This window comes from Leucopleurus acutus (assembly GCF_964270905.1).
Source record: "Leucopleurus acutus genome assembly, chromosome: 21".
In the NCBI taxonomy this organism is placed as follows: Eukaryota; Metazoa; Chordata; class Mammalia; order Artiodactyla; family Delphinidae; genus Leucopleurus; species Leucopleurus acutus.
In genome coordinates this window covers 32572130-32583266 of record NC_139163.1, presented here as the reverse complement: position 1 = coordinate 32583266, position 11137 = coordinate 32572130, and the positions used below count along the sequence as shown (strand labels likewise).

General features: G+C 44.1%; 1 protein-coding gene across 2 annotated transcripts in view; it reads left to right on the top strand.

The window, feature by feature from the left end:
- Positions 1-8642, top strand: part of KAT6A (lysine acetyltransferase 6A) — a 109007-nt gene extending 100365 nt beyond the window's left edge. For both annotated transcript variants that reach the window (XM_082863941.1, XM_082863940.1), the window contains exons 16-17: positions 2137-2449; positions 4535-8642. In XM_082863941.1, the coding sequence (XP_082720067.1) occupies positions 2137-2449; positions 4535-7215 (2994 nt within the window). In that variant the 3' untranslated portion in view covers positions 7216-8642. The remainder of the gene's footprint in view (positions 1-2136; positions 2450-4534) is intronic.
- The last annotated feature ends 2495 nt before the right edge of the window (positions 8643-11137 follow it).

Below are 11137 nucleotides of genomic sequence, written 5' to 3'. Positions count from 1 at the left end.
GGTGACAGCTTTCATCCAGAGCAATAAAATCATTCTTTTCCTTAGCAGAACCTTTAAAAAAAAAAGAAGATAGGGCTGTTTATTAAAGAATGAGCTTTCCATTTTAGAAGAGTTTTAGATTTACAAATTTATTGCAAAGAAAGTACAAAGAGTTCCTATATTCCCCAGTTTCCCCTATTATTAACCTTTTACCTTGGTATGGTACATTTGTCACAGTGAACCAGTACTGATGCATTTTTAGCTAGAGTCCATACTTCATTCAGCTTTCCTCTGTTTTCTCTAATGTCCTCTCCTGCCCCAGCACACCACCTTACGTTTAGTCGTCATGTCTCTTTAGGCCCCCTTCTTGTTGTTGACAGTTTCCCAGACTACTTGTTTTTGAAGGACTTGCCAGGTTTGAGGAGTACTGGCTAGATTCTGTAGAACGCCCCTTATGATAGTAAAATGGGGTGATGGGTTTTGGGGAAGAAGGCCCCAGAGGTAAAGTGCCATTCTCATCACATCATATAAGGGTATCTGCCGTCAGTCCATACCGATTACCAAGTACAAGGGTATTTGCTGCCAGTGTGACTTCTCACTGTTCACGTTCACATTAACCCTGGTCGCCTGGCTCCAGGTATCAGGTTTGTCAAGTTTCTCTACTGTAAAGTTACTCCTTTTTTCAAACTCTTTTCCATACTGTATTCTTTGGAAGGAAGTTACTGCCTACAGCCCACACTTAAGGTACAGGGAGTTATGCTCTACTCCCTAAGAGCAGAATATCGTGTTAATTATTTGGAATTCTGTTTGGGGGATTTATCCATTTTCCCCCATCTATTTCTTGATTCAGGCATTTATTTATATCAGTATGGACTCATAGATATTTCCTTTATACTTCAAGTTATAATCCAGTTCTACCATCTTACTAATTTGTTGCTCAAATTGTTCCAGCCTTGGCCATGAGGAACTCTTTCAGTTTTGCTCCTGTGTCTCTTCAACATACATACCGTCAACATTGTGAAGTGTTTTTGGTTTGTTTTGTTTTGAGCACTTCGTTACATTCTGGTTCTACAAAATGTTCCAGGTTCATCTTGTGTATTTCATGCCCCAGTCCTAGGATCAGCCGTTTCTCCTCAGAGCAAGTCCATGTTTAACCTAGTTTGAAAATTGTGTTCTCAACTAGAAAACTAGTAAATTTGAAGTGAAGAAAAAATGATTAACCTGCTGTTCGTTACGTGACCATGAAGAATATATCTTTGCCATCCTAGGCTTATATTGCCTTTTTATAAAATAAAATTGTGCTATTTGCCTGTGTAAAAAGAGAATATTGTACCAGGCAGTGAGATCATGTACAGGATACTTTTGAAGTTTTTGAAGAGATTCACTTGACTAGGAGTCAGAAACTGTTTTACAGCCATTTCTCTACTGACTGGATATGACCTTAAAGCAAGTTCTGTAAATTCTCTGGCCTCTCTAGAATGAGGGGATTGAATTAGATCAGTTTGGGTGATACAGTATTATTTTGTGATATCTTTCATGTGATTCAAGGTGTTAGATCAACCCTAGTACAAAATTGTGCCTAATGTACCAGGTCCCAGTAACAGAGTTATTTTACTTCTGAATGCTCACGGACACCAAGGAGACCGGTACCCATTCCCAGGCTCCACTGTAACTCTTTGTGGATAGCCTATGAAAATGGTGTACAGCCTTCCTGATGGTTCTGCTGACCTGCACAGTGGAGCTGTGAGACGAAGAGTGTTTTATTTCTTTTTTTCTTTTGAGGAAAAGAGAAGTTAAGGGACTAGTCACTGTGTCATTTCTGAAATAGGCAGCTTCCCTAGGGTGCTAAATTTAACTGAACTGTTAGTAAGGGAATGTTAATATCTACTCTGTAGGCATGCCTGTCTATTCTTTTACAAAGTTGTATTCAGTGATACTTTGTATCTGTGACACTTTATGTATGTATAGTGTCTTACTATAGTATTTTTTATCTTTTACTATAGTATTTTGAAATAATATTCAAAATGTCTTTTGGCAAACGGCCTATTCATTTTGTATGTGCTAATTCTAGCAGGTTTAAAAACTATTAATCATGTTACTAATGGAAATGATAGCATTCATTACTGTAAATAAAATGATCCTTTCTCTTTTAAATAGAAACCAATTCTTCACCGAAGAAGGCGAGTCCGAAAGCGCAAACACCACAATAGCAGTGTGGTCACAGAAACCATTTCTGAGACCACGGAGGTCTTAGACGAGCCTTTTGAAGACTCTGACTCCGAGAGGCCGATGCCAAGATTAGAACCCACGTTTGAGATTGACCAGGAGGAAGAGGAAGAGGATGAGAACGAGCTCTTCTCTCAAGGGTACTTCCGTCACTTGTCCTCACAGGACGTTCTCAGGTGTCGACCCGCTTCTAAGAGGAAGTCTAAAGACAGAGACGAAGACGAAGATTCAGATGATGCTGACGGTATGTTTCGCAGAGCTGTTGCTTACTGTGGTTTTCTTGTTGTGAAAGATACAGCAGTGATAGTGGCAAACCTCCAATAGAGAGGGCTGAAAGGCAGACACGACCCACTGGGCAAGTGCAGAATGACTTGCAGCCTCTGAAGAGTTGTATCAAGTGTACTCATCCTCGTTTTCTCACTTAGTTTTCTGTCCTTTTATAAAAGTGCTTTTTCATAGTTCCCCCTTCAACTCAAGACCTGTTTCTGCCTCTGCAGAAAATATCCTGCTGTTAGGAAATCGTTCTTTTGCCTGCTCCTTTCTCAGCCATTATCTGACTCTTTAGTCAATGGGTATATTAGACTTAGCATCAGGAAGATATTTAATTAATAACCTTTTAATGGAATGTGCAGTCTATAGACCTGGCCTGTTTTGCTAATTGTGTATGCTCAGTGCTGAAAATAGGCACTCAGTAAATATTGTTAAATGACTAAGTGCTTAGAAGTGGTTCTCAAATAAGGTCAGATTCATGTAAATTGGACTTGCTTCAAATCTGTTCCTGAATCATATCTCTAATATGTCTTACTCAACAAGTAGTTAAATTTCTGATAAAAATGGTAACAGTACCTCAAAATAAGTTAAATTTTATGGCATAGCTAAAAATCCACTGATTAGACTTGTTGTCATTTCCTTTTTAGAGATGAAGAAAATGGGCTTATATATGACTTGGGTCCCAAACTAGCTGTTCACGTCTAGCCTAAAGTTTCTGCCCATGTGTCGTGCTGCTTCCGTCTGCAGGGCTTGCCTTGCTGGGGTCAGCTTGAGCTGCTTTGCTTTGCTGGGCGAATTTGTAGGAATCTTGTTGTCCATGCTTGGTACATAAGCCTATAGCTTTTATGTACTAACCAGTTGGGCTTTTATTCTCCTTTTAAAAATAAATTCACTCAATTTCAAATCTAGTAGACAACTTGCATTTTCTTCAGTCTCATAGTTTTGTATAATAAATACTTTTAATATAGTAATGACTAAGTTTTTTGCTTTATCGTGCATGATTTTCCAGAATTTTATTATGTTATATTTTGAGATGTATAACTAGGAAGCTAAAAATTTATTTTGTAAAACATGTGGCACTTTAGTAAAATTCTATCTTGGATCATCATAGATTAAAATAGTATCCTATAAGTTCCTGTTGGACAAATTTTTCTCTAATGTAGACATTTCCTTTGTTTATTTTCAGGTTGTTACTGCTAACTACCTTTTCAGTCCCACCAGTGCCCCTCCCCCTCAATCCTATTAAAAAATAGGATTTGCTGGTCTTCTCTTTAAAAATTAATGGGAAATGTGGATGTACTTAATACCACACCAAACTGTACACCTAAAAATGTTAAAATGGTAAATTTTATGCTGTGCATATTTATAGTTTTTAGAAATAGAAGAAATCAATGGGGAGAAAATAATGCTAATAATCAAATTTATTTCTAATAAACCATTGTCATTGGTACATTAACTTTTGCTTCAGGTCAGTATTTTTCCGGGACTACATGCCTTGCAGCTCTTCCTATACAAACACAACATTGGCTGGGAACTGTTGGTGTAGGGTTGCTCAAACATGGCCTGGAGTAATTGGCTTGATATTACCTGAAGTAGTGATTTTGTAGAAACTAAGAAAACCAGAGCAATAATATAAATTGCGAACGGGGGTGGGGGGAAAGAAGGAGAAATGAGCTGATGTGTAATTTACACAATAAAGACAGCTTGTCTAAAGTAGCTGTAGGAACTATTTAGTATTTGCATCCATATAAAGCTTATTTCCATTTTAAAGATGGTGAAACCGAATATTAAGAGTAACTCTCCAAAGCCATGCAGTTGGTGGTGATAAACTTGAACCTAGTGGGTGGGCCAGGATCCTCTCGTTGTTCTGCCGGTTCACTGTGTGACTTTAGAGGATATCATGGAATGGGTGTCTCCTTTAGATCCTTAACTTGAAAGTGAAGATAGGAGTTCAGGATGATTATTAAAATCATTTCTGTTGCACGTGTGGTCTCAGAAAGAGGCACTAAAAAATACAAGACCCTGTAATCTGTTTTTATTTTTTATCCCTCCTGTGCAGACACTCCTATCCTAAAGCCAGTATCTCTTTTGAGAAAATGTGATGTGAAGGATTCTCCACTTGAGCCAGATACGTCCACGCCCATGAAAAAGAAGAAGGGATGGCCCAAGGGCAAGAGCCGCAAACCAGTCCACTGGAAGAAAAGACCTGGTCGCAAGCCGGGACTTAAGCTGAATCGGGAGCTGGCAGCCGTTTCTACTCGAGAATGCGTTGTTGAGCATGTTGTACCCCTTCCTGAGCCTGGACGTGAACCCCAAGTTCAAGAGAACCAGGAAGCTGTTGGACCACGAGAAGACTTGCCTTTAAGGGAGGAAAGGAAGGAAGGGGAGGAGCTGCCCCTGGAAGCGGAGGAGGGGGAGGAAGGGGAGGAGGAGGAGGACACCACCAGCAGTGACGTCAGGGCAGCCTCTCCGGCGGACAGTTGCAGCCCCGAGACCGGAGCCAAGGGGCCTGAGGTGGGTGAGGAGGAGGAGGAGCCCCGCGCCCCTATGGGGCAGCAGCCGTCGGAGGAGGGGCCGCAGGACCTGGCTCAGCGTGCACGTGAGGAGGAGGAGGAGGAGGAGGAGGAGGAGGAGGAGGAGGACGCCGCTGCGGAGACCCAGCAGAGCGAAGACCGCGATGCGGATGATGAGGACGACGGCCACCTGGAGTCCACAGAGAAGAAGGGGCCGGAGGAGCAGCCGGCTGGGGGCGACGTCAAGGAGGAGCATGGTGGCCAGGAGTCTTTTTTAGATCCTGATGTGCACAGCAGTCGGGAGCACGCAAAAGACAAGGAGGAGACAGAGCCGGATTCCGAAGAGGAGCAGACTTCCCACGAAGCATCCGTGGTCTCGGAGCACATGCCAGGCTCTGAGGACGACCACGAGGAGGACTCCCACTCTAAAGAAGAGCTGCTGCAGCTGAAAGAGGAGGCGGAGATCCCTCACAGTGACCTGGATCTGGAAACCGTGCAGGCCGTGCAGTCTTTGACTCAGGAGGAGAGCAGCGAGCATGAGGGCGCCTACCAGGACTGCGAGGAAACCCTGGCGGCCTGTCAGACCCTGCAGAGCTACACCCAGGCCGACGAGGACCCGCAGCTGCCCCTGGTGGAGGACTGCCATGCCTCGGAGCACAACAGCCCGCTGTCTTCTGTCCAGTCCCACCCCAGCCAGTCGGTGCGCTCGGTCGGCAGTCCTAGCGTGCCTGCCCTCGAAGGGGGCTACACCCAGATCAGCCCGGAGCAAGGATCCCTGTCCGCGCCGTCTATGCAGAACATGGAGACCAGCCCCATGATGGATGTGCCTTCCGTATCGGACCACTCCCAGCAGGTGGTGGACAGCGGCTTCAGCGACCTGGGCAGCATCGAGAGCACCACGGAGAACTATGAGAACCCCAGCAGTTACGACTCCACTATGGGCGGCAGCATCTGCGGGAACAGCTCCTCCCAGAGCAGCTGCTCCTACGGCGGCCTGTCGTCCTCCAGCAGCCTCACCCAGAACAGCTGCGTGGTCACCCAGCAGATGGCCGGCGTGGGCGGCAGCTGCAGCCTGATGCCGCAGAGCAGCGTCCCGCCCGCCGCCGCCACCTGCAGCATCAAGTCCCCTCAGAGCTGCGCAGTGGAGCGGCCTCCCAGCACCCAGCAGCCACCGCCGCCCCAGCCGCCCCCGCAAGCGCCGCCCGCCCCGCCGCCGGCCCCGCCGCCCCCGCCACCGCCGCCGGCCCCGCAACCGCCGCCCCCGCCCCCGCAGCCCCAGCCCCCGGCCCCGCCGCCACAGCAGCAGCAGCCCCCGCTGTCCCAGTGCAGCATGAACAGCAGTTTCACCCCAGCGCCCATGATCATGGAGATCCCAGAATCTGGAAGCACGGGGAACATCAGCATCTACGAGAGGATCCCTGGGGACTTCGGGGCCGGCAGCTACTCCCAGCCGTCAGCCACCTTCAGTCTAGCCAAGTTGCAGCAGCTGACCAACACCATTATGGACCCTCATGCCATGCCTTATAGCCATTCTCCTGCTGTGACTTCCTATGCAACCAGTGTTTCTCTGTCCAACACGGGACTGGCTCAGCTGGCTCCGTCGCACCCCTTGGCTGGGACCCCTCAAGCACAAGCCACCATGACGCCGCCCCCTAACTTGGCCTCCACTACCATGAACCTCACGTCCCCTCTGCTGCAGTGCAACATGTCTGCCACCAACATTGGCATTCCCCACACTCAGAGGCTGCAAGGGCAGATGCCAGTCAAGGGGCACATCTCCATCCGCTCCAAGTCCGCGCCCCTGCCCTCCGCGGCAGCTCACCAGCAGCAGCTGTATGGCCGCAGCCCACCTGCGGTCGCCATGCAGGCTGGCCCTCGTGCGTTGGCTGTTCAGCGTGGCATGAACATGGGGGTTAATTTGATGCCAACCCCCGCCTATAATGTCAATTCCATGAATATGAACACCTTGAACGCCATGAACAGCTATCGGATGACGCAGCCCATGATGAACAGCAGTTACCATAGTAACCCTGCCTACATGAACCAGACAGCACAGTATCCTATGCAGATGCAGATGGGGATGATGGGGAGCCAGGCCTATACCCAGCAGCCTATGCAGCCAAACCCTCATGGAAACATGATGTACACGGGCCCCTCCCATCACAGCTACATGAACGCTGCTGGCGTGCCCAAGCAGTCACTCAACGGACCTTACATGAGAAGATGAGCAAGACGAACTTGCAGTTAAAAACTTAAATATATATAAATAAAGGAACCTTTTATACTGACAAACCAGAGAAAAATGGACCTTTTTTCCAGTTAAAATATTGCTGTAGATTTAGAGGAATTTTTCTTTGGTTTATTTTATTTTTTAGAAAACCTGGTCTTCTCTTTTTTGGGGGGTTCATTTTGTTCTGGGTTTTGGTTTTCTTCACAATCTTGAACATTTTACAATAGAACTCATCTAAAAATGGATTTGGGGATGGGGAAACATGCACAAAAATCTTTTCATAATTAAAAAGAGCCTTACTTTCTTTACACACCACATGGACAGACTTTGTGTAAGAGTGAATTATCTTTATTTTATTTTAAGATGTATGTTTCCCCTCAGTGTTTGCAGCTCCCAGTGTTGTCATTTTTAAATGTTATATATACATCTCGAGGGTTAGCCAGACCCTTTCCTCCACACCCAGCCTTTCATTCCCTACTTCATTCCAGCAGGAGGCACTTATGGGAGACTCGGACGGGGACATGGAGAACAACCCAAGCTCCTTAAACTTATTATTATTGTTAATATTATTATTATTATTAATAAAGTGAGGCAGGAAAACGCTTCTCTTAAAATCCCCTCCACTCCCTACACACACACACACACACACACACCCCTCTTGAAACCTTTCCACAAGAATGTTTCTATAAGTGAACTTCATTGAAATGTTTGTTTTTCTTAAATCAAGTGTAATATAATTTTTTTTAAACTACTCCCACTCAGCACTCAGAGACACAAAAATACTGTAAGTCTCAGTTAACAGCGAAATCTCAGAGGAAAGCTGTTTGCAGTCCTAATCCAGCCTTGGAGGAATAGATGGTCAATTAACAATCAAAAAGAGGCAGTTAACCTCTTGTTTTTTACCACCTGGTGAATCAGCCATACGCACATATTCCACGCAGCCTCTTGTTTTTAGTATGTACTTTGAGATGCCAAGGGTCTTGATTCTTGAGCCTTTGACTCTGATTAAACTCAAACAGCAGTCCCCAGTGATTAGCCTCTTACATTCTCACGTAAAGGGTTGGTGGATGACTGTACATGTCAGTGATTTGAGAAATACCTGACTAACCTTTGACACTGTTTACTTTGTGTTGGAAGAGATGACGCAGAATGTGTGTCGTGAGGGAGATGGTGGTGTGAGTTTTATAGCTACTTCAGTGATACATACCTCTAGTTTTCCTTTGTCTTTTGAGATCCTGAGTTCCTCCCCTGTGAATCAGAGTGCGCCAGCCCCTCTCCTGTGAGTGGCTGAAGAGAAGAGGGATTAAACCAACCACCAGCATAGTAGGGCAAATCTGGACAGCAGGGTTTTAGCAGGCTCCTGTGTTGCTCCCAGCTTCATTCTCTTTTCTCTTGTGCAGCCAGTTCGCCCATTCTCTTCTTGTTACTTGCTCCAGGGATAGGTAAAAAAAATATATATATATATGTATATGTATATATATATATACATATATACGTTCCATCATTAGAAGATGGAGACTATTATACCACTTGGTATGTGCAGTCAAATATCCAAAAGGGGGAAGTACTGCTTAAAGAAATATCTGTAAGCATTAAATTCTCTCCTTTATTTGTACATTTTATATAGATAAATTTTTGAAGTACAAATTAGGCATTAAAATTTTTCAAATGCACAGGTTTGTTGGGTTTTTTTATACACTTTAATTGACTTTCTCAATTAAACGTGTTAGGTAGAAAAAGGCAGAATTCCACATCTTACCGCTATCGATTCTGAGCATGTGCAAGGCTGTGTAGGACCCAGTTTCTCTGTATATACTGTTCCAGTTCCCAGTCCTCTGTGTAGAACGTGCACTGTGCTGCCCTCTGCCTACTCTTCGGCGCTGTCATTGCTTCCTGGTTGGGGTGGGGACGGGGTGGGTCGGGAGGGAGGGAGGTGTATTGGGAGGAGGGTGGGTCAAGGCAGAAGGAGAAGCTGTTGAAATGAGGGCCGTGAATTCAGTTTCTGTTGGTTTGCGGTTGTGTTTGGGTTTGTTTCTTTAAAAAAAAAAAAAATTTCAATCAGGCAGCTCCCTTTTCCACAAGCCTTTTTGTGACTTTAGAACTATTGTAGAGAAAATGTTCTTTTCTATATTATAAAAGAAATTATCCAACACAGTAATATTGGTACCTGTCATTTTTTCACTTCTGTTTAAAAAAATGTATTTTTAGCAAGATAACTTGGGTAATCTTCTAAAAAAAGAAATTTAAAAACTCACTGTTAGTGACTTTGATGCCTTTTAAAATAAGAGCTTTTTCATTTCATTCCATCTTTAAAATTTTTTATCTTTGTTGTAGAATATTAAAAACTATTTTAAGAAAGATAAAAATTCTCTTTAAAGAGATCTCTAGAGTGTGTGAATAGAGCTCCAGATGCCTCTAAAAGCCGCATGTACAAATGAAGCTAAGTCTATTCCTGTCTGTTTATATTTGCTTTTCCTGTTTTGTAACCTCTTTGTACTTTGTTCATGGTGACTCGTAAGCTAAGGGGAAGGGGTGCCTAGATGCCTTTGTACTTCTCCATGTCACGCGCTCCTGGGCCAGCTGGTCTCCTTCCTCTCCTGTATGTAATATCACTTTTTTTCCCCCTTTCTAGCAAGTACTTTCAAAAGAACTCTGTACATTTTAACATAAAAAAAAAATAAATTATGTTGAGCCATTTTGGATGTCTGTCTTGCATGTGGAATTTTTCTCCCTTCCAAGTGTTTCAAATTCTCTCATTCTTTTTCTACACACAGAGACTTAGAAATATAAGCCTTTTCATGTTCTTCTTTATGTAGCAAGTATAAGTTTATGACCTTTGAAATTTCAGTTTTCACTCATGATGTGTTTCAGTGCCAAGAATATAGATGGTTTTCCCTTTTCCAAAGAAAATGGTATTATAACCTCACTTTGGATTTTTTAGGGAAACCCATTTGAAAACCTTCTAAAGAGATTGTAATTCCTCCAACCAAAAAAAGGAAATACAGTTGCAATAACAAGTAGCTCCCACTTGGAACAAAGTGTTTTTTCTCATTTCAGTTGACTTGGTTATGTAATCTAGGAAGATTTGCCAGAAATCCGGGCCCTAAATACTGACGATCTTTTCTGATGCGTTCTGAGTTAATGTGCTCGCCTCTCATCATTAACAACTTTGCATATAAGGCAGATTCCAGAATTAGATTTAGCTTTGGGAAGCTAACAGCTTCCTGGGGTACAGGGGTGAGGCAGACACAGGTTTTCATGCCCTCCTGACTTGATCTGCTGTTCCTTGCCGCTGAGTTAGGAATTTAGGAAGTGATGTGAACACTGTCCGTAGCAGGCGTTTGTTCTAAACTTTGTGCCATTGAAGTTTTAGGCCATAGAGTCATGTCATCTCCGGAAAATAAATGGCTTGTCTCCCTTGATTTCTTGCTTCATAGTCACAGTTTGAGCCCAAGACTGCCACTGCTCTACGCAGTTACTAGTGAATTGTCCCAAAGACATACTGCCTTTGCTACTGCAAACTACCTGCTTTAAGTGAGTTCAGCATAACAACAATTATGATTTTTCTACAAGGAGGTGATGTGACCAAAGAATATACTATAGATTTCATTGAAGTGCTAACAACCCTCACTATGTATTACATGTAAACTGTAACTTGAGGAATCTCATGTGTAGCCAACGCTCTCCTTTACCGTCTGCCATCCGGCCTTTTCACTCTCAGAAGGTACATGTTGGGGGAATCGGCAACACATTTGACTAACGTGTGTACTGCTGAGAGCCTTGGTCTACCGGTTTTCGAATCTACTGCCATGCCTTCAGTTACTAGGGTTCCAGGGATCAGTTTCCTATACGGCCTCTCTGAGCGTCTCAGGTGGTGCCAACTTCTTCTGTAGTGTGGTGAGAACGTGTGTATTCCCTG